Source organism: Danio rerio, chromosome 1, assembly GCF_049306965.1.
Source record: "Danio rerio strain Tuebingen ecotype United States chromosome 1, GRCz12tu, whole genome shotgun sequence".
NCBI lineage: Eukaryota > Metazoa > Chordata > Actinopteri > Cypriniformes > Danionidae > Danio > Danio rerio.
Window position 1 is genome coordinate 45,805,001 of NC_133176.1, and position 25,205 is coordinate 45,830,205.

The following is a 25,205-nucleotide window of genomic DNA, read 5'->3' on the forward strand; positions in this document are numbered from 1 at the left end:
AATTATATAGTTTGTTTGTATAATAATAATAATAGTAGTAGTAGTAGTTGTTGATGTTCATGCTGTTATTTTATTTTTGTTGTTGTAATATGGGTCCCATAATGGGCAACAATAGTTTTGGTCAACAAGTCCAACTTGAGACAATTCTGAAGTAATCCTGCAGTTTTACAGTAAGTGAGGTCCAGGTCTCCTGTAGATTTGGCATGGTGGGTTTTCAAAACTCCCTCACCGCATGCCAAACATATAAACAAACCAAAACAAGTCAACGGTAGCTTTGATAAGGAGCTACTCACACAGCAAGACTTATCGATTCCCCCACAGTGACCTTCAGGCACAGACTCAAATGATGGATTTGTACACTGTGGAGAGAGAAGCTATAGTTTTTTTTTTATATGTATTTTTCTTGAATTTGGGTGGTAAGAAACACACAGCGTTGATGTATTTTAATGATTCTGGAAATAATATACATTAGGTGGGGAATCAATAGTGCTGTGTTCAGAATAGTGTACTGTGTCTTGTGTATTACAGTATGTGCATGTTATGCAAATGTTCTGAATGCATGGAATCCCCAGATGACCCGCTGTATTTGTCAGAATGTGGATTTTACAGCAGACCTTCCATATGATATGCAACACACAGTACAGGGCATGTTCTTTTGCAAAGGTCATGGAATGCAGATGGCATTAAGTTTTAATATAGAATGGAAACATGCTGGAAATAATATAGTACGTTTCAAAAGGAGGAATCAGCCATTTTTCACATATTGTGCGGCGTGGTTATTAGCATTTTAAGTCTAATGTGTGTGTGTGTGTGTGTGTGTGTGTGTGTGTGTGTGTGTGTATGTTTGCATGTATACATGTATGAATATAGCACTGGCTCAATTATGTGGCTACTGTATATACAATCATGGCTGGATATTTGATTATTAAATTAGGACAGTAATGTCTGACTTTACTTAAACAAAAGTCTCGTCACTTAACAGAAATAATGTACAGAATAGAATATAAAGTCATAATGCAGTGGGAAAAAATAATATTGTGTATGACTCCCTTGAGCTTGGAGGACTGCATCCATACATCTCTGCAATGACTCAAATAACTTTATTAATAAGTCATCTGGAATGGCAAAGAAAGTGTTCTTGCAGGACTCCCAGAGTTCATCAAGATTCTTTAGGTTCATCTTCAATGCCTCCTCCTTCATCTTACCCTAGACATGCTTAACAATGTTCATAACTGGTAACTGGGCTGGCCAATCCTGGAGCACCTTAGCCTTGTTTTCTTTCAGGAACGTTGATGTGGATGCTGAAGTATGCAATTTAATGGTTTGTAATGTAATGGGCAGCACAAATGTTTTAATACCTCAGGCTGCAGATGTTGCCATCCACTTAGCAGATCTCTTGCACGCCACCAAACTGAATGTAACCCCAAACCATGATTTTTTCTTCACCAAACTTGACTGATATCTGCAACAATTTTGTGTTCTTGTAAGTTCCAATAGGTCTTCTTCAGTATTTTTGATGATTCAACAGATGTTTGATCAGACAAATAACTTCTGCCACTTCAAGTTATTATTTGTTGCTTTTACAACTGGGGTTAACAACAAGACTTTTGTCAGGTAGTGTATTAATACTGTTTCTTGTAAGTCTGGTGCATCTACACAAAGCCTAGAAGTAAAGTAAAAATAGATGCATAGTTAATAATAAACACCTATATCCACACATTGAGGTTAAACAGTAAAATAATAAATACTGCAGAGTGCAGGAATGCAAACATGTCATTGTGCGTAATTTTCAAAATAGATCGTGTTTAGGAATCTCACATTAGCTACAATCAGAGGTTACTCTAGGTCAGCATGCACACATTTTCCTTAAACATACAGAAAACTTAAATAAGTTTAATTAATGCATTGTTGGCGAGGCAGTGGCGCAGAAGGTTGTGCTGTCGCCTCACAGCAACAAGGTCGCTGGTTCGAACCTTGGCTCAGTTGGCGTTTCTGTGTGAAGTTTGCATGTTCTCCCTGCCTTCGCGTGGGTTACCTCCGGGTGCTCCGGTTTCCACCACTATCCAAAGACACGTGGTACAGGTGAATTGGGTAGGCTAAATTGTCCGTAGTGTATGTGTGTGTGGATGTTTTCCAGAGATGGGTTGTGGCTGGAAGGGCATCTGTTGCGTAAAAACGTGTTGGCGGTTCATTCCGCTGTGGCGACCCCGGATTAATAAAGGGACTAAGCCGACAAGAAAATGAATGAATGAATAATGCATTGTATGTAAATTAATGAAATATATGAACTTGGTTTACTGAAGAATCTATTATACAAAATTACAGTTACCTCCCCAAAACATGAACTTGTGCAACATGTACAGTTGAAGTCAGAATTATTAGCCCCCCTAAATTATTCGCCCCCCCTGGGACTAACAATTCTGACTTCAACTGTATATTTTTATCACCCATTTATATTGTATAAACTGGAGCTAATAAATAGTTTTCAGAAATCATGTTTTACGTTATTGAATAGCTCATTAGCACAATTTCTAAAAATGCTGATTAAGTTAATTGTAAGTTAAAGTTAATTAACTCTTTGTTTATCCTTTATTTATTACACAATAACAATTTAAACTTCTGAAACCCTGGAAGCATGAAAAGACTCTTGAATGATTGATTCATATACACTTCTGGAAAAATAAAGATTACAATATACAAAAAAAAAAAAGATTGTTATTGCTTGTTCAATCTACTTGTTTAAAATGAGCTGAAACAACAGAATATGTTTAATTTCTTTAGACATGTTTTATGTTCAATCCACTTACATTATGCTGTTACGCTAAACATTATGTCAACTTTTTTGTGCTGGAGCAACATGGAGGAATTGTGTTTATGTAACTGTCACAGATAAAGAATGTTCAGGTGAGTCCAAGTGCGAGTTAACAAAATAATTTATTGACACAGTCAAAACAAATGAAAGGAATGAGTGCGGTGCTAGGGCTAGGAGAAACAGGGCAGGAATCAGGCAGGAAACAGGGTCCAGTAAAAACTCCTCAGGTCCTGACCACAGACAGATAGCACACATAAGCACACGTAACGAACTGACAAGGACACACAGAAAACGTCGCCCATATAGGCACGAATATAAGACTCAGCTGGCGGACTAATCAAGCTGAGTGCCGACATCACACGTGATCAAAACAGATACACGTGGAGAACAAAAACAAAACAAACCCACATGATCAAACAGACACTCCGGAAGAGCGCACAAACCTGCAACCGTGACAGTAACTACCTGGTTAGTGCGCATATAGTTTCCAGCATGCCTAGAGTGGGATTGCATTAAGAGGCAGAAATGTTGACAATACAAGTACTCTTAAGTGTTTTAAGTTAAAAAGAAAGACCTGAGTTTAATCTTAATATTTAGAAGAGTTTCATGTCATTTTTGTTTTGTTTTAAGGCTACCACCTTGCAGAAGAATAGCGCTCATGCTTTGGTTGTTGCCAGCTTAAAAAACACATGTATTGTTTGTTGCTTTGCTCAGTGAGCCATAACTGTGCTAAAGCTAGTTCCGAGATCAGTCTCAGCTAACTGTGAGCGTCATTAAAGCAGTTGCAGTTTGATCTGCAGTAAATAACATCAAATTCTGATGGTCGAAATTAAGCAATTGAAATGAGTTGCCTTCTGAAGATTAACCTTTGTTCAAATGAAAGTTATTACACGCAAAATAAAGGACATTTTGTTGAAACTACTTATTTAAAATGAGCTGAAATAACATAATTCCTGAGGCTTTTTTGGATCCAGTCTAATTATTTTATGTTCAATACACTAAAATCTGTATAAAAAATATATATATATATAAAAAAAGTTAACTTAATTCCTTCATGTTACCTCAAAACAAATTGATTGTGTGTAACCCAGCATTTTTTACTATGTAGATAAAAATGGATCAAAATAATTTTTGATCATGGACTTTATTTTCCTAAAATAAGTTGAAATAACGCAATTCAAATAACTTGAAATAGCACCAATCAAATGTGTGTAATAACTAAATTAAGTACACAACTGATTTATTTATTCATATTTTGAGTATGTATCCATGTCTGGGTACTGTTTAGCGTACAGTAAGTGTGTGGGGTACATATCCAGTATTCTAAAGTGGCTCTTTAGCTGTTTTCCCTGCGCTGGGGTTGGTGTGAAGAAGCTCTGCAGCCTCGCAGTGCTGTAGAAGTGAAGAGCCGCATGCAGCACAGTTCACACTGTAGACGCCGCTGACGCTCTGCTGGCTTCACACAGCTTGACTCAGTTGATTAGCTCCCTTGTGTCAGACTGTGGTGCACCGTTGAATTCATTTGCTCGCACTGTAACTTTCGAAAACCAAACACGTCGGAAGCCCAAGCCGTATGTGTAAACTTCACCAAACCATGCCTGCATTTTTCTCCACCGTTGTCATGTTAATGGCCTTTGGTGCTGCTGTAATACACCAGAGATGAAGCGAAAAACGCTGATGTGTGGCATTGTTTCATAGAAGGAGAAATAAATACAGACAAATCAATCCGCTTGTTGAGTCTGACATCACATGTCATAGTTTCTGGATCTATCAGATGCCAAAAGTGACCAGTAAATGGTATTATTATATTATATTTTCACAGTGTGCTGGAATACTATTGAAAATCACAATTTTATGTTTATATCCATAGTCAAACAGTGACTTGTTCAGGGTTCAACGCTAAGGATTTTTTCTACTGGTCCAATTGGGCAAGTGGTTCAGATTTTTACTTGCCCTGCTAAAATTTTTACTGGCCCCACCAAAAAAAAAAAAAAAAAAAAAAAGGGAAGTTAATAGCTATGTTTTAGCCGCATATTTTAAATAATGTGTCTAAAATAAAGTCTGCGAATCTAGAATTTCAGTACTTAAAAAAATTGTTAATAAAAGTGTAATGCAAACAAAAAGAGCAGTATAGAAAATTTCAGTATAGAAAAATATTTTATTGCGGTTCGAAATTATTTAACAAAAGGTGGGTGACTTGTCAAACTGGCGGCAAACTTTGCAAAACATCACTTAATTTTTTTGTTGCGATGTTCACACGTAAATGCCTGCTTCCAAGACGTTAGAAACAGACATTTTCTTGTAGCCTTATAATTTGATGTTGCTGCCATGTTGCCGTTTCTTCGCTGTACTGGTTGTTACCAGGTTACTGAAAAAAATAGCATGCTCAAAACATCAAATCAGAGAAGAGGAACCAGAAAGCAATATGGTGTTTACGACATCACAGAGAAGGTAGTATTTAAAGACTTAAAAGCACAAACTTAAAATGCACGCAATTGAAAAATAGTCGAAGACAAATTAAATGTTAGTGACAAGGCAGCACTGTCCCAATCGGGCCAGTAATGATCCTGTCTACTGTCCCAAGCATCTCTCACGCTGGCCCTGGGCCACCGGGCAGTCCTTATTGTTGAGCCCTGTTGTTTTTTAGAAATGATTGAAATATTGTCTGGGATGTAGCAAGTTAATATGCTGTAGTGAACATCATGGTCAAATATTCACTTTAATGTGTGATATGACTGAAGTGTTGTCATAAATGACTTTTGAGACATGTTCTTTGTTCATGCACAAGTATATTACAGTTGGTACAGTAAGTAAATGCGGCGAACAGCTCACCTGAATGAAAAACAGTCAGAGAACTTTACTGGCTTTATGAAATTTGCACTTTTTGTTTAGAGATGTCTTTATTCGTCTTTGCCAGTGTGTCGGGATCCCGCTGAAACAGCAGCAGTGTCTGTCTGGTAAAGGTTTATTAACCTTGAAATGAAGGCTGGGCTGTGGAGGCCACGGCCTCTGACACGCCATGTGTAGCAGAAAATGAAAAGGCACTTGATATACAGTCTGGGGGTAATAGACTCCTCTGACACTGACTGATAAGTCATTACAAACTGGAACGTTTTAGAAATCAGGCTTTGTCCTGCTCCTTTCATGCTGGGAGTAATTGTCCTTCAGTTTTCCTCAAATTTCGGTTTGCTTTATTCTTGTTATATCTGTTTTAGCTTTCGATTTCTCTTTAGATTGATTGTTTCGTTGATTGGTTGTTTCATTCATTCATTCATTCATTCGTTCATTCACTCATCCTTCCCTTGATTGATGGATTTAATCATTCATTTATTTTTTTTATTGATTGATTGATTGATTCATGCATTTATTCATGCTTTCCTTGATTAATTGATTGATTGATTGATTGATTGATTCATTCATTCATTCATTCATTCATTCATTCATTTTTGATTGATTAATTGATCAATTTTTTTTCTTAATGTATTGATGCATTCATTCATTCATTCATTCATTCATTCATTTGTTCATTAATTTGTTTATTCATTCATATTCATTCACTCATTCATTCATGCTTTCCTTGATTGATTGATTTGTTCATTCATTGATTCATCTTTTCCTGATTTATTGATTGATTCATTCATTTCTTGATTAATTGGTTTATTCATTCATTCATTTATTCATGATTTCCTCGATTGATTGATTGGTTGATTGATTAACTCAATATTTCATTAATTCCTTCATTCATTATTTCCTTGATTAATTTATTGATCCATTCTTTTCTAAATTGATCGATGCATTGACTCATTCATTCATGCTTTCCTTGATTGATAAATTGATTGATCTGTTTGTTTGTTCGTTCGTTCATTCAGTCATTCATTCATCCATTTGTCCATGTTTATGTCACCACTTTTACAAGTGTTATACCACAAGTATTTAAAATTTTTAAATTTAAATGGACTTTGGAGTTTAGTTTTTTTTCTCTTTAATGTATTCACATTTTGGCGTAAAACTACAAATAAGGGGCTATTTTTCCGACATTATAGTTTATTTTTTGATGAGTCTTTACTGCATTTCATCGTATTAAGAATTAAGAAATCAATATTTGATTTACTGATCAATTCTCAATTATTTAATTTTTTTCCACCATTATATACCCAACGTTTAATACTATTAGTTCAGGTGAGCTGCAGTTTAATTTACTTGATTTCAAATATGAATGCTGTATTCATGCCTAACATCCATTTGGATGGTGGAAAACAATTTTTTTTATTTGTTTTTCAGAAAAGGCATTCACATGCCAAGAACAGGTTGTTCAGGAGTCTTGCAAGCTGTTAAGGTTCTAATTGATTTAGGCACTAGAAAGCTGTAGCATGAAAGCAATGTTGAAATACAAATTTCCGGTCATGTTTACAGTATTAGTGTCTGATGTGCTGTCTTAGACTTGCCCTAGAAAAAATAAAGCTTGTCCTAGAAAGAAATAAAACTCTTTGATTTCATGAATTCTATTGCAATGACCTTTTCATGTATTTATTTTAAGGTCAATGTGTATATCTAATTTCTTGTTTTGGATTAATTATTCATACTTCCTAATATATTATAGCATATACTTATGCACTATTCATCATAGCTCACAGCCCTTTTTTATTTATCACCACATGTTGTGATATGAAACACACCATCTGCAGATAACATTCAATGCAGCTCATTTTGGTTTTTGCTATTCAGTGTTGATTAATAGCTTTAAATTATTAAAAAGGTTAAGAAGTTTCATTAGTTTACCCAGAAGGCTGTGGGCATTTGCATGATTTTGTGTTACATATATCTGACCGTTGGCTTGAAATTAAATCTCGCAGCAAACATCCTGTTCAGCCAGCTGTTTTAGGTGCGAATTTCATAATATGTTTTCTTTCTTTTTTGAGAGCAGCTAGACATTTGGGCCTCATGCAGGTCTGAAGCAAGTGTGTGTTGTGCTGAATGACTTTTACCCAAGCGATTGTTCAAAGCACAGTTTGGAGAAATATCACACTCACACACTCTGACCTGCCTGTAATGACCCCATAAGGGAGTCCAACAGCTTTGAGGTGGTCTGACCTTTATTTGGGGCTGATATGGGTTTCAGGAGAGCTCAAAGAGACTCATCCCAACTTCCCAAATGGCCAGGGTGTGTTAAAGTAGGCCACAGTGATGTCTGTGCAGAGCAACTCTCAAAAACAGATTTCATTTCTCTTCTATTTCTATTTCACTTCTAGACATTGTTGGTCATATTGTTCATGGCATAGAAAGAAGAAAGGAAGGAAGGAAGGAAGATGTGGATGAAACTGAATAGAATATGGAATGAAAGTGAGAATGACAGAAGAAAAAAGTAGTAAAATCAATATTAAAAATAAGAAAAAAGGACAAAGAAAAAAAAATAGGATCTAAAATGTAACTAATATAATTAAATTGAATATGAAAGAAAAGAGAGTGATAATGAAATAAGAAAAAGAGAGAATATAAACATTTAGGAGTTTGACGTCATCCCCCCGTGACACTTTTACTGTCCCGCATTCTGAAATAATTCCTCACAGCAAACATAAACAATCTGTAACAGCAATCTTGCACACGCGTGTCTCAATAATAAAACCAGGAAGAAAAAAATGTTTTTGACATTCATTTAAACTGTCGCATGGACTGCGTCATCAGATTCTGCGCTCGTGTTGGTTCTTGGATTGATGCTCATCTCAGCTGTTGTCACATTCCAGAGAACTGTCTGAAATCTTCTGACACTGCCACAACTTCATCGAAGGGGAAATCTGATCCCAAACGGGCATTAATTGGCTGTCTGTGAACATGTCAAAGCTTCCCTTCCAGTTGCAACCCAGTACTGGGAAACACCCATACACAAAAATCGGCGCAATCAGAAGAAACCCATAAGAACATAGGGAGAACATGCAAATTCTACACAAAAAATGCAAACTGGCTCAGCCGGGACTTGAACTGGCAAGCTTCTTGCTGTGAGGCGACAGTGCTAACCACTAAGCCACCGCACTGCCCCATCAAAAAAACAAAACAAATAAAAAGGTGAACAAATGTAATAAATAACGAGTATGGGACAAAAAAAAAGTTAAATTAAGGTAACAGTTTATGATTATACACTATGTATAGTCTATTAAGCATTAGCCAACAGTAATTCATTGTTTGTTAAGCATTAACTCTACATTAATAGATGTTACAAATGCTCTATTCTTGGCTTATAAGCATATTTAAAATGTGCTTAATAGTTGTTATTTCATAATTTGTTACTGATTATTTTCTCATTACTAAATTAAATATTGAATTATTTACAAATCATTTGTATTTAAGAGTAGTAGGGTTTTTTAACGCTCCTGTCGTGTTCACCTCCCGCCCCATGCTTTAGTGTTCTCGGTCAAAATTGACCGGTCTCTTTTAACTCCTCTTAAATTTGCTGAAAGCATTATTTAGTTGTAAGCAATGTCTCAAACTAGTGTTTAACATGCATTTATAGAATTAGATATACAATAGCTGCAGTGAAAATATAAATAGGCACTGAAAAGGTATGGTTTGTAAATGATGCAATATTTAAATAATGAAAAAAAAATATATATAACAAATTATGAATACAATTTTATGAATACAAAATACAATTAAGCACATTATAGATCAAGTCAAGAACAGAGCATTTGTATCTGCAGTTATAAACTGCTTACTAATGTTTATTAATGTAGAGTTAATGCTTAACAGTGTGTAATTGTTATAAAGTGTTACCAAAAAAAGCAAATAAAGAAAAAAAGAAAGAAATAGACAAAAAAGGAAGAAAGAAATAAAGGTGAAAAAACAACAACAAAAAAAGACAAGAGAATGGAATCATTCATTCATTCATTGATTCATTTTCTTGTCGGCTTAGTCCCTTTTTAGTCCGGGGTCACCACAGCGGAATGAACCGCCAACTTATCCTGCACGTTTTTACGCAGCGGATGCCCTTCCAGCCGCAACCCATCTCTGGGAAACATCCATACTCATATTCACTCACACACTCATACACTACGGACAATTTAGCCTGTCCAATTCACCAATTACCGTGTGTCTTTGGACTGTGGGGAAAACCGGAGCACCCGGAGGAAACCCACGCAAAAGCAGAGAGAACATGCGAACTCCACACAGAACGCTAACTGAGCCGAGGCTCGAACCAGCGACCCAGCGACCTTCTTGCTGTGAGGCGACAGCACTACCTACTGCGCCACTGCGTCAGAATGGAATCAAGAAAACTAATTTAAAAAGAAGAAAGCGGATGAAAGTTGTAAAACTTCAATAATCAATAACAAAAAATAATAAAAAAAATAATTTGAAATAAAAAACAAGCAAATGAGAATAAAAGAAAACAATGAAACAAACTAAATATTTGGAAAAAGAAACAGCTAATAAAATGAACAGAAAATGTAACAAGTGGAACAAAAAAACAACAAACTAATTTAAAGAGCAAATAGACAACTAGGTATGAAAAAGAACAAGCAAACATGGTAGAATGAGCAAGCAAATAAAATAACAGTACATACAAATAATAATAAAAAATAGCAAGAGCGAGGGAGAGAGAGTTAAAGAAAGCAGATTCCCTGGCCTGGCTGATATCATTTCCTCTTGTATTAGCCGTCTGGCTGAGTGGCATCTCTAGAGATTGGCAGGGTCTGATAGGGAGCAGTTCACACTTGTCACAAGCTCAATAACACCAAAACAAAAGCAAGTGCAGTGGAGAGCAATGCGGCCGTATCTCTCGCTCATTCTCCTGTCTTCCTCTTTCTCTCCGTCTCTTCACATCTCTCACCCTCTCAGATATAAACTTCATTTTAAGACACAGAGAGATTGCAGCTGCGGCTCATCTCTGTTTGCAGGCGGCGGCGAAACGAATCAGCACCTTGACCTTTTGCGCCGTTCTAAAATTCACAGCGGCCTCTCCCGGCTTCTGTCAACATGCGCCGCTGTTTTCGGATTGACACATCTTTAATGACGCCTCCCTTAACAAGCCCGAGCCGCAAAGTTCAAAAGCAACATTTTGCTTTTGTTTATGTAAATAGGACGGGTGCTCGCAAAAAGTCATTTGACGTGCTGCTTATCCTAATTAGCAGGACGACCCGTGCGACCGCTTGTCTGTTTGAGTCAGATCCCGCACGACAACGCTGGCATTTACAAGGATGACTTTCAAGACTGCTTCTGTTTCTTGGCATGAGAAATCTGCGGTGCATTGTCGTGTTCTGTGAGGTGAGTCAAGGAGAGTTGCGTGGCATTCATTAGACACTCTGAAATAGATCTGCAAATGAATACATATCATTGCAGAGCTCTCTCCTATTAGTACATATATAAGAATAAAACGATCTGTAGAGCGATGTTCGATTTCGATCCCGTCAGTCATCGTTGTAACGTTGGACAATGAACAACGGAGATGAAGGATCCACGTGCAGTTTATTTTAGGCTTAGTCAAACAAGCATAGTTCATGTAACAATCAGACACCTAATTATTTTGCTTTTATTCAACAAATAATACACCATCAACTTCTCCTACCCAGAAAAGGCACGATGGTCAGTGTGTAATCCGATTCCAAGGTATTTACGGCACGAAGGAATGCTCCAAAATGGACACACAAAGATGTACATAATGTTATTTGTAGTCCAGGTAAGCGACAGATCTGTAGTTCTCTCGCGATCTGTAAGGATGAGATTGCGGGTGATCATAACAATCATGTATACCCCGGCTGACTTCAAAAAATTGTTGGTCCCACTTTATATTAAGTGTCCTTAACCACTATGTACTTACATCAAAAAATAAATACAATGTACTTACTGTGTCTATAATGTATTTGAGAACATTTGTGGTGCATTTGAGTTGGGATAGAGGTTGGGTTATGGACAGGTTTGGTGGCATGGGTAGGTTTAAGGGTGGGTTAAGGTGTAAGGGATGGTCAACAGTGTATTTACAAATGTAATTACAAAAGTTATTTACAGATGTAATTACAAACATGTATTTAATCAAGCATAAGTACATCGTAAATACATGTATTTACACAATAAGTACATTGTAACAAACTATTAGTTCCTGTGTAAGTACATATTAGTTAAGGCCACTTAATATAAAGTGGGACCAAATTGATCATGAGTGTTTAAGAGGCATTGTTAGATATAAAAGCAGGTAAGAAAAAGTCCACATTGAGGCTACTCTTGACTTCTGTTTATATGGAATTACTTCTAGACAAAGTTGGTCATGTCGTCCGTACAGGAAGAACACAACCACTAAAAGAGAGAGAGAGAGAGAGAGAGAGAGAGAGAGAGAGAGAGAGAGAGAGAGAGAGAGAGAAAGAGAGAGATTGAGATTTTACAAATACTTTATTACAAGTATGCACTTACATAACAAAATACAAAGAATCCACAAAATATTCCTATCATAAAACAGCAATTTGTTGGAAATTGAATTATTCTCTTCTAGAGTACAAAGCATTTTTATAGCACTATATATTAAACATTTTTTTAGATCACTCACTAAACTTTGAACTGTTGAATTGCTTTCAACATTTTTTTTTTTGAAAAAGCAAACAACATCAACAAATTGACAATTGTTTTTTTTTTTTTTTTTGTGAATACCTGTACCCCAAATGAACTGTTTAGAAGAAACTATACCAAATAAATTGAAAATAAAAACCACTCTAGCCATGAAAACAATGACAAAAGATGACAACAATCCATAAAACAATAAAGGACAGTCTCACAAAGTGTACAAAAACGACAGACATGAACATTTTCAAGAAAGAAAGAAAGAAAGAAAGAAAGAAAGAAAGAAAGAAAGAAAGGAAGAAAGAAAGATTATTATTATTATTAAAATGAGGCCAAAGTATAATTGTGTATAAGGCTAGATGATGATAAGGAGGCCGCAAGGGAGTCCATGCTGTTTGTTTGCTTGCGGCACCTTGCAGCTTTTGCCATGTGTGTTTAGGTTGCTAGTAAATTGTCGGTGGATTTTATCATATGTAAATTAGCCTTCCCTTGGGCTCCAATTCTCTATTTAAGAGTGTGAGGAGAGATTCACAAAGGATTGCTTCTTTTTTTAAGTTGCACAGAATGGAATAGTACTGTTTGGAATGCGATCATTCTTTCCACTGCCTTGTTAACATCTGTTTTAAAGGCGCCATAGAATGAAAATCTGGTTATGCCTAGGCATAGCTTAATGAGTTAATAAGCTCAGTACATGAAAATGGCACACTGTGAGTCTTGCACACAGTATTAATATTTATGTTTTCTACACTGAAAAAAAAAGATTGATTGGATTAAATTTTTATACACACACTAACCGGCCACTTTATTAGGTACACCTGTCTAACTTTTTGCAAGCTCAAATTTCTAATCAGCCAATCACATGGCAGCAACTTAATTCATTTAGGCATGTAGAAATTATCAAGATGATCTGCTGCAGTTCAAACTGAGAATCAGAATGGGAAAGAAAGTTGATTTAAATAACTTAGAATGGGGCATGGTTATTGGCACCAGACAGGCTGGTCTGAGTATTTCAGAAACTGCTGATCTACTGGGGTTTTCATTCACAACCATCTCTAGGGTATACAGAGAATGATTCGAAAAAGAGAAAATATTTAGTGAGCGGCAGTTCTGTGGACACAAATGCCTTGTGAAGCCAAAGGTCAGAGGAAAATGGCCAGAAGTTTCGAGCTAATAGAAAGGCCACAAGTAACTCAAATAACTACTCATTACAACCGAGGTATGCAGAAGAGCATCTCTGAACGCACAACACTTCAAACCTTTAGGCGGACGGGCTACAGCAGCAGAAGACCACTCCAGGTGCCACTCCTGTCAGCAAGAAAGAACATTGTAAGAACAGAACATTGAGGCTACAATTCACATAGGCTCACCAAAATTAGACAATAAAACTTTGGTAAAGCGCTGCCTGGTCTGATAAGACTTTATTTCTTGGAAATGGCCTCAACATTCACCAGAACTCGATTCAATAGAGCACCTTGGGATGTGGTGGAATGTGAGATTTGCCTCACGACAAATCTGATGCAACTGATGCTAACATGTCAATATAGCCCAGAATCTCTGATTAATATTTCCATTACAATGTTAAATCTATGCCACAAAGGATTTAGGGCATTTGAAGTACAAATGGTGTCCATCCCAGTACCAGTAAAGTGTGACTAATGAAATAGCCGGTAATTGTATATGTTTCCCTATTTTTTAGACTCTTTTGTATTAAACATTATAGATGTATAACTCTTATTTTGAAAATGTGTGAGACAGGAAGAGTAAATGAGCGCATCTCAACTGTCAAGATGTCAACTGTCAATTTGTCAGGATGCAAAATGTGGTGTACACAGATTACAACTTATTCAGGGCCATCCATAGAGGTGTAAGGTTTGTTTAGAATGCATCTTTTGAAATTTGCCAAGTATGTTTGTAGTGAGGCAGCAAACACATGTAAACTGCTGAGGATGAGTGTTCAATACACTTTATGCATCAATATAACTCATACTTTTCCATCATGTATTTTTAGAAGAATTCCAGTAAACTATATTAAACTCAATATTCATTAGTTCATTCAGTAATAATAATGACCATTCCAAATATGGTCAAAATTGTGCTTCAAGGGGGGATTTGACTGGTTATATGTAAGTATAAAAAGTTTTCAGAACATTTTAAAACTTTCCTAAGCCACATATTAATATTCAAATGCAAATATTACTCAAAGGTTACATTCCATGTAGACTGTCAGAAAAAAAGGGGATTGAAACTGTGGGTTAAAGGATGTTTACCTTTTTACATTTCTATTTTTTATGCTATATACATCTCTCTAATAAAATAATAAAAGGTGTTGCATAGTTATTGCAACCGCATGTATGGTTCAAAGTAGAGCAGATAATGTTAAACCGAGACTTCCTGTGTCAGGGGAAAGTTTGGGGTCTGTTTCTTTTCCCGGGGTCTAATATTTTATTCTGGAGGTTACAGTCAGCTCCTCTCAATTTTTAGCAGACACACACACACTTACACCTGAGCAGGCTTGACCCGGGGCCAGTCAATTCCAACCTCAAGCTCTGGATAGATGACAGAGCGGGGTCTTTGTCTATGCTCCTGTGCTCTTCTTAAAGCAGCCATCGGTAACCTATGACCCATGACTCTGCCAGTAGCTGATGTGCTCTCCTTTCTGCCCAAGTGTGTCTTCAAGATAAGGGAAAGGGATTGGGCTGGACATTTGGCTCATGCAGAGAGAGATTGGGAATGCTCTCACACATATAAACATTTTTTTTTTAAGATGTCTGCAGACCTTCAGAATCATGTCCTTTGGAGAGTATTAGCCTTGTCTTTTTACTCACATCCGAACCAAAGAAGCTTAAAATGACCCAAAACGCGTAATGGAGGGTATGAGAAATGCAGGATTATGGAGTGAAGCAACCTCAGAAGCGTGACTTATGAAAGAGACCTGTGTGCTGAGGTAATTAGCCTCCTGATGGCAAACATCCCCTCTTATCCTTGCTTCATTAGGGCTGTAAACTCTCTCTCTCTTTCTCTCTCTGAATAACCACAACCTTAATTGGCATTGTATACTGAGGTTTATGACCCGAAGCAAATCTGCCTAGACTCTGCATTCATTTGGCCAATAAGATTGTCTGTGAGTGAGCATGTGTGTGTGCACCACCTTGTTAAATATCCCCAGCCTCTTCCAAGTAATTTGTGGACGAAGGCCTTGGAAGCAAAAGGTTTCAAATTTGAAGCGGCTTGTAATCTAATGAAGATTTCGGTAATGAATGGAGAAAGGCGTCAGGTTTTCTGGCCCCCATTTCCTTTGCAATTCAGAGCGGCTTTCCTTGGAGAAATGCGAAAGCAGGTAAAGGCAGAAAACATGATAGATAATGTTCCTTTGTTGGCTAAATGGGTAAGATTTGTGTTTATTTGCAAATGTAAACTGATGGAAAAGTAAAGAGATGGTTCCTGGAGTGGAGTTTAGGTAAAGTCGCTCAGAGGTGACATGAGGTAACAAAAGAATGGACCATTATGCAGAAAACACACATACACAACAAACCATTTACTGACACTACTAACTTAGTAAACTAGTGATTAGCTGTTTATTAATAGTTAAGAAGGTAGAAGTTGGAGTAAGGGAATGATTAGGGATGCAGAATGAGGTCATATAACTACTATTGGACAGTTAATATCTTAATAATAGCCAGTAATTAGTACCATGTATTGTGACATAAACTAAAGTGTTACTTAACGTACACTCTCCGGCCACTTTATTAGATACACCTATCCAACTCCTTGTTAACACAACTTTCTAATCAACCAATCACATGGCAGCAACTCAATGCATTAAGGCATGTAGGCATGATCAAGATGATCTGCTGCAGTTAAAACCGAGCATCAGAATGGGGAAGAAAGGTGATTTAAGTGACTTTGAACATGGCATGGTTGTTGGTTCCAGACGGGCTGGTGTGAGTACTTAAAAAAAAAAACTGCTCTTTTACTGGATTTTTTACCACACCAGATGCCACTTCTGTCAGCTAAAAACAGGAAACTGAGGCCAAAATTAGCACAGGCCCACCAAAATTTGACAATAGAAGATTGGAAAAACATTGCCCGGTCTGATGAGTCTTGATTTCTGCTGCGACATTTGGATGGTAGGATAAGAATTTGACGTAAACAACATGAAACATGAAAGTGGATCCATCCTGCCTTGTATCACAGGTTCAGGCTGGTGGTGGTGGTGAGTGGGGGATATTCTCTTGGCACACTTTGGGTCCATTAGTACCAATTGAGCATCCTGTCAATGCCACAACCTATCCGAGTATTGTTGCTGACCATGTCCATCCCTTTATAATCACAGTGTACCCACCTTCTGATGGCTACTTCCAGCAGGATTCTCTGTGATGCTATCATGTCAATATAGACCAAAATCTTTAAGAAATATTTCCAGTACTTAGTTGAATCTATGCCACGAAGGATTAAGGCAGTTCTGAAGGCAAAAGGGGGTCCAACCCTGTACTAGTAAAGTGTACCCTATAAAGTGGCCAGTGAGTGTCTATATATGTATGACATTTGAGTGCCCTGGATCAACCATGTACAATATATCCCTGTTTGTAGGTACAAACCAGGTACAAAACCAAGGACCATCCATGGTCTTGCTTTCAGTTTTAGCTTTACTATCAATGCTACTCATTCGTACACTTTTTATGCATATCTTTTAGAGGTTGTGTTTGAAAACTGAAAACCAATTGTCATTGACAGCTTGTCTGTGATTAACAGCTTAGGTATGCAATGCTGTCAGAGCAGATTTACATATTTTAATGGTTTCAGGAAGTGATTAAACCTGTAACTTTAACTTTTAGTGAGTTGTAAAATGTGCTAAACGTCATAAGGGATCTGATATTTGTGTGGTAAATTTAATTTGTGCTTTTAAACTGATTACTAACTAATTTGTAATTGGCTAGCTAACTGCAAAACAACACATTTAACCGTGTATGAAAAAAGCAGATAATCATTAGCTAGCAGATTTAAAAAATATATATTATTATAAGAATTTGCACTGTGAAAATGAGCTAAGCAATTAATTTAATTAAATTAGTTAATTTTACTCTTTTTTTTTTGTGAAAGTTCTTGGTTCTTAAAAGAAACAAGTTCATTCATTCATTCATTCATTCATTTATTCATTCATTTTCCTTCAGCTTAGTCTCTGATTTATCAGTGGTCGCCACATTGGAATGAACCTCACACTATTCCAGCATATGCTTTATGGAGCCGATGCCCTTCCAACCGCAACCCAGTACTGGGAAACACCCATACATACTCATTCGTACACACACTCATACACTACAAGCAATTTAGTTTATTCAATTCACCTATATTGCACGACTGTGGGGAAACGGGAGTGCCCAGAGGAAACCCACGCCAACATGGGGAGAATTGCATTAAGATGAACCTAATCTGATTGAGTTAACCTAACATGGCAGATTTCCAGAAGCCAGCATGCTTTATTTATCAGACTGTAAAAGGAAAACACACATGTCTGTGCTTGCACAAGATTAACATCCTGAGTCATAAATGAGTCTTTGATTTTGTTTTATGTTGGGATCTACAGAGGTTTCTGTTTGTTTGTATATATAAAAATAGTCTTCTTCATAGTTGGATAAACACAAACTCAATACAATAAAGTTAAGGTTACTTAATTTAATTATGACAACCTGTTTTGACAGTTTAATAAAGTAATCTTAACAAATTACTTTCTTATTGTGTGGGAGTATGGGTGAGACACTAAAATACTTTTTAAATTAAAAAGAAAGCCATTGCTTCGTAAACCAACAAATAATAAACATAAAAGATATACTGAGCTCCAAAGTTTTTTTTTTTTTTTTTTAATGATATGGTAGTTTTTTGTTTAAATGACAAAAAAGAAAAGTAAAATAATGATGTCCTGTGATCAGTCAATTGGCATAATCAGGACTACAACGTTCGTTAACACTAAAAGAATGGTCCATTAGTTAATGTTAGGTAATTTACTTATTACAGTACTAATTTAACCTGGGATACGTTAGTTTACTGTAATTATATGTTATTAAGTTAAATATTATTAGTTCATGTTTGTTCATGTTAACTCACTGTGAATTATCCTATGTTAACAAGCCCAATTTTGGATATTTATAAAACATGTGTTAACGCTAAACTAGTATTGATAAATGCTCTATAAGATTATTCATATTTAGTTCATGTTAATAAATACATTAACTAACATTAACTAATAGACCTTTAATTTAAAAGTGTTATAAAATTCTAGTAAAGTACTAGACCACAGGATTTTATGTGCACAGGTGAGTTTCTTTAAAATGATGTTTCTTTAAAAAAAAAAAAAAAAAAAAAAAAAAAAAAAAAAAAAAAACATTGCTAACTTCTGGGTTGGCATGCACAATACAGTGATTTACAGGTTGTCTGTGAGGTCTTAAAAACACTTAAAATGTCTTTAATTTTAAAAACTAATGTTTAGGCCTTAAAAAGTCTTAAATGCACTTAAATATGATGTTGTATCCCATAAATACTTTTAAACAGGTCTTATTTTGCTTCTGTCCATGTAAAGCTACACAAAAGTTAAAAAAACTAATTAACAAAAGTCAAATTTATTCACTCTATTTACCAATATGGTTAATTTTTTTCCTACATACTACATTTTTTCCAACATTTGTTTAAAAGATCTCCATGTATTTATGCATAAATGTATGTTTTGCATAACTTCTGTTTTTTTTTTTAAAGAAAAGTTATGCTAGAAACAAAATATAGGTGTATATAAATAGAGTATGCTTGTTTTGACACATTTTTTTTAAAATATGTGGCTAAGAAATATCTAAATATTAAATTTAATGGGCTGAAAACATGTTTCACTGGCCATAACAAAAAATCCTTACCGTTTTGCCCTTCAAAAGTCTGAAATGTTGTCCGTAATGATCTTTAAAAAGTCTTAAAACATCCTAAATTTTGCCAGCAGCTAGCTCTCTGCAACTCTCATATGGTCGCCCACTGAAGCTGAGCTGTGCCCGTTAAAGTACCTGAATGGGAGACCACATGGGAAAGCTAGGCTGCTGTCGGAGGTAGTGTTAGTGAGGCCAGTAGGGGGCCCTTAACCTGCGGTCTGTGTGGGTCCTAACACCCCAGTATAGTGAAGGGGACTCTACACTGCTTAGTGAGCGCCGTCTTTCGGATGAGACGTTGAACCGAGGCCCTGACTCTCTGTGGTTGTTAAAAATCCCAGGATGTCCTTCGAAACAGAGTAGGGGTTTAAATTTTCCCACTGTCCATCATGGCCTCTTAACCATCCCCATAATTGGCTTCATCAATCTGTCTCTTTTCCACCAATCAGCTGGTTTGTGGTGTGCGGTCTGGCGCAATATGGCTGCCAGAGTGGCATCCAGGTGGATGCTGCACACTGCTGTTGGATGAAGAGATTCCCCCAATTTGTAAAGCGCTTTGAGTGTCCTGCTATATAAATGTAAGGAATTATTATTATTATTATTATTATTATTATTATTATTATTATTATTATTATTATTATTGTCATTATTATTAAATTTGAATTTGTGAAAATGTATAATATATTTGAATCCGCTTTCTTACGCCAGTATGTCTTAATATTCATATTTTAGCCATTACGCATTCACCAATCCTCCAATTCTCTAAATCAGATCCCTCTGAGCCCACTCTGCAACATCAGCCCTGCAATGCAAAAACCTGACCCATCAAATCTACTAAATTGTTTTCCCTTGCTGATCTCAGAATAAATCCTTTTTTTTATTATAATTTTTTTTTATTTTGTTATACAGCAACACAGCAGAACGGCCCTTGTGGCCTTCTATCTTGTGTGTTTCAAAGAGGGCAGACCTCATTTAGTTCCAGCTTTGAAGTAGGAACACAAAAAGAAAGAAAACCAGGTGCAAATGAAGGAGAGCGGGGTTAGGTATGTGGGAAGCTGGGAAACAGAAAGACGAGCCGCAAAAGAATAAAGCCAACCTGAACCCACACATGGTACCCACTCAAGGTGAACAGCTCGCTTCTGCCCAGAAACAATGGCCATTACTCACCCAGCAGCAGACTCGCAAAATTAGACCATGGAGGGAAAATGAAGTTGAAGAGGGAGGAGAAGGAGAGAGCGTTTCTGAGGTGATATTTTTCAAGCTCGCCTGCTTATGCTAAGCAGGAACAAAATGGCTAAAAGCAGTGGATAAATATTAATGTGGAATGAGGGCCCTCTAGGAGCCCATAAACACTCATTGCTCAAGCTGTGGATTAAAACGCCCATTAGCCAGGACCACAGGTTCATCATTCAGCGCTCTCAGGAAGCTAACACATGCGCTAATCATGTTTCTACTGTATCCACGCTAGTTAACAGGGGGTGTTGGCATGGCATGCTTAATGATGCCCTTCACACAATGAAGCACAACGAAAGATGAGAGGGTGGGAATATGAGATAGATTTAAGACTTGGGCTACACGATTAATCAAAGTCGAGTTTCATGCGCATTTTGTCAGTAAAGCCAGTTCTGTTATCAGTTGTAAATTTCTTGCACACTGAAAAATAATTATTCATTGGATTTACTATTTTTAAAGGCCCATGGAATCCCCCTACCACCCCACCCCTGGCTTAGCTGGGTGTTTTCACACCTTTAGTTTAAAAATGTCAGTAAAGTGGGTGAGTCCAGCTTTGTTTAGGTGGAAGTGGCAAAAGAGGGAAGGGTTTACATCAAAAGGGGAGTTTCAATATGTGCACCACAGCTGATTTTCACAGCGGCAACACAAACATAGATGCAGGGGAGATGGACAGTGATTCGGAGAGCAGCATTTACAGTGGATCTGAGAGCTGTGTGGAAGTGGAGGATTTAATAAATGAATAATTTTGACTAAGGTATGTCTTTAAGAACTGAAAGAGTACTGCGGACGATACTAACTAACTTTGCCATCTGAATAAACATGAAAAAAAACATTGATCACACACTTAGAGTGTCCGTAGAGACCGGACAATCGACACCAACTGGAGCTGCGTCTTTCTTTAAAAGAAGACGAGTGATAAATCCGTATTTCACCATTTTCAGATTTGAAAAGCTCTCAGGTAAAACAAATTTCCTTACAAACATATTTTTGTCGCGTGTTAGCTGACCACTGTAAACCACGCATGTGGGTCCACACCCGACATGGACATTGCGATGAAATGTAAACAAAAACTTTGTTGCAGCACATTAATAATCGCAACACTGACGACCCATGTCTTCGAACAGTTCTTCTACTACTTGTTTGAATTACAGTAAACTGAACAATGTAACAGGTAAAAGCAGTCTTTGAAGCTATATCATGCAAATTAATGAAGTTGCATCTCATTCACAGTAGAGCGCACTAACTGGTTCGAACAAAGTCTTCCTTATAAACTATTGAACAAATGTGCTGAAAACTCAATGACGTCACTTTGTATCGGCCGATACAGACAGCCAATCTCCACACTGGAATTTACGCAATGATTTCATTGCAGTGAGGTAGCTTCCAAAGTTCCTTGAAAAAAGAGAGGAACAAATTTGCTATAAACAAATCTCTCTAATTCTTTCTTCACCAGGGAAACAATTCTTCGGTCATAATCCACCATATTTGTATCCATGGTCTTCCGGGTCTTTTGGTGTTGCCACACTTAATGTTTTTGCTATCTCTCTGATGGGTTTGTTTTGTTTTTTTAAGCCTAATGATGGCTTGCTCATCTTAAGAGTTGACGGTAACAGGTTCCAAATGCAAATAGCACACTTGAAATCAACTCTGGATCTTGGATCTGCTCATTGTACTTGAAAATTGAACAACACACACCTGGCCTTGGAATAGGGGTGTCAAAATTAATTGTTTCTTCGGTGCACCGCGATGCAGACGCGGACAATTCGGTATCGATTCAGTAATAATCATAACCGGTTATTATGTAGTGACATCATTTATCTCCTATACGCTCTGTCGCGAGGGAGGTGAGCGCCGGTATTTACAACACTCAGCCAACTTAGGGCCGGCCCGTGGCATAGGCACCATAGGCAAATGCTTAGGGCGCTGTATATTCAGTGGGGCGCCAGAAATGAGCGCGGTTCAGTTGGTTTTGTTTTCGATTTTCCTGACACACATTCAGTTATAGACGGCAATAACTCAAAAACCTCTTACCCTAAAAAGATCTAAAGTGTGTTTCCTACAGAAAGACAAAACTGGTTATGTTTCCCAGCTGTCTTTCTTTTTTTCGCTCGACATTACGAGCACTGCTCCGTTTAAGCCCTCGCAGTCTGCGTTTACTTTAGCCGGCAGAGCTCGCGCTGAGAAGAGCTCTCAGAAAGGGACCGTCGGAAAAGTGCTTCTTTTTTTCGTTTTTTTTTCGTTTTTCTGCTCCGCTCAGCGCGAGCTCTCCCTGTTGCAAGAGCTTAAGTGTGTTTGTTTGTGTGTGTGTGTGCGTGTGTTTGTTTGTTTGATGCTGTCTATGTTTGTGAATGTGTTTGAATGAGAGACAGTGTGGTGCTGTGTGTCTGTGTGTTTATACAGACAGCATGTTATAGCCTCCCCCCTAAAACACTATATATGGAAAGCATCGTCAATGCACCGTGATGCACCGAGATATCGAATTGAACCAAATCGATGGCATGATAATCGTAACCGAACCCAACCGTGAGACCAGTATAGGTTCACACCTCTACCTTGGAACAGCTGAGAAACTAATTTTGTCATCACTTTTGGTCCCTAAACAAGTGGGAGGCACATATACAAACTGTTGTAATTCCTACAACATTCACCTGACTTGGATACCCCTCAAATTAAAGCTGACAATCTGTAGTTAAAGCACGTATTGTTCGTTTCATTTCAAATCCATTGTGTTGGTGTATCGAGCCGAAAATTTTTAGAATTGTGTCGATGTCGCAATATTTATGGACCTGACTCTATTTGACTTTCAATGTCACAGAATAATTTTTCTTTACAGAAGTTACTTGACCCTTCTCAGGAAAGTTTTCTGTAAATATATTGACACTATGCCACAGAGAAGCGCTGCTGTAATCACTGCAAGAGTTACCAAATGAGACCAAATTTTAAATATGAATTGATTAAAAAAATAATTTAGTAAAAAAAAAAAAAAAAACAGTAGGACTTAATTAACATAATATGTGTTGTGCTCAGAGCAACCGTCTACATCTTCCATGATCCTTATGAAATCAAATCATGTTTCTTAGTGGAAAAAAAAAGTCTATATTTCAGATCTGTAAGATGTTCTTATAGTTTGCTCACCACTGTAGATGGCTCCTTTTCAATCTAAAGTAAAGCACAGGTGACAATTTACTAGGTGACTGATTCTTCAGTTATTGTCATCAGAAAGCTCACAAACAGAGGTCGGTTCGCTTCCAGTTCAGAGAAACATGGTTCAGACTCCATCATGTGCTGAATCTAGACGAGGTTTTGGGCAGATGATTAAATCGATTTGTCTGCGCGAGGTCGGGACAGTGATATCTGACTTCTCATCCGATTGGTCAGGAATACACACAGTGCTCTTGCAGAGTGTGTAATGGATGTATGAGTGTGTTTACCTGTAAGAGATGCTATTGTCATTTCTTTTGACACTGATGCATGGTCATCTTTTTATGGAGGAAATGTGTTCTTCACTAGTGTGCTTTATAAAATGTGTTACCAACAATTTTAATATCTCCTTTTTTCTCGTTTTGTTTCTATGTGCTGTTCGCTGTCTGCAATCAAACATCAGGTAAGTGGCTTCGTTTTTCATTATCAATTAATTGTTTTATTTGCTTATCTACACTTTTTTTATCATCATATATTTAGCACTTTGTGAGCTCTGGTCACGCTACCATGACCAGCAAAGCTATTGTTCTGAGAAGGAATATAAGACTCGTAATCTCAGAATTGCGAGAAAAAAAGGGAGATATAAAAAATATTGCAAGATGTAAACAACAATACAATAAAAATTACAATAAAAATGGTCAGTATTATGTTTCACACAATATTAAACGTTGCCACAATGTTACAGTTATTTACTGCAAAAATGCCCTGTAAAATACCACATACATTCTTTACAGTTCACTACTGCGATATGCAATGCATTGTGGGTCCTTTTGAAAGTTTTACAGTAACTTACTGCACATTGTGATTTTGCGGTTTTCTATTGTAATCAAAGAAATTAAGTACTGCTACTGTAGTTAAAGACAAAAACGAGACCATTAATGAAAAAATGTGTTACTTGTTTGAATTATATTGAATATGATAGTCAATATTAAAAATAAAGATTTTGATCTGCTAGTATAAAATGTAAATAAAAATAAAATAAAATAATGAAATAAAATAAAATAAATAAAATATAAATTCTGTCAAATTTGTTACACTGTAAAATTAAATTACGGTGAAGAGAATTTTACCATAAAAATACGTTGCGGTAGGGCTATTTTACTGTAAAATGTAATTGCGGTATAGCCCTGCTGCTGTAAAACACATTCACTTGTAGGGATGGGCCGATAAATGATATATTTAACCGCGATAAAATTTAAGTCAATAACAATGATAAACTCTGCACCTTTTTACTTTATATTGATCTAAAAGCCAATTACACAGCAGAAATGTGCAGCAATTGGAATCTAAAAGTGTGTTGATATCTAATTTCCAGCCATCGAGATGTAGAGATTCGAGATCTATCGAATTTTTAAGATGTATCAAATTCGATACATTCAAGATTTAGAAAATTTTTGGCCACTGAAAATGTTTCGGCCGCAAATATATTATGCCATTTTATAGACCCTCAAATTTTTGTGGCTTCAGTTATTGTTGGGGTACGCTTTTAAATCTGGAAGCATTAACAACTTAAATCAAAC

General features: G+C 36.7%; 1 protein-coding gene across 6 annotated transcripts in view; it reads left to right on the forward strand.

Annotated features, from left to right (window-relative positions):
- ctnna2 (catenin (cadherin-associated protein), alpha 2) overlaps window positions 1-25,205 on the forward strand; it is an 814,561-nt gene that overhangs the window by 325,586 nt on the left and 463,770 nt on the right. Inside the window, exon 8 of one of the 6 annotated variants that reach the window (XM_073948056.1) lies at window positions 24,089-24,650. The exons of the other annotated variants lie outside the window; for them this stretch is intronic. Within the exon in view, the coding sequence (XP_073804157.1) occupies window positions 24,089-24,175 (87 nt within the window). The 3' untranslated portion in view covers window positions 24,176-24,650. Of the gene's footprint in view, window positions 1-24,088; window positions 24,651-25,205 lie in introns of those variants that run through there. 6 annotated transcript variants of the gene reach the window in all.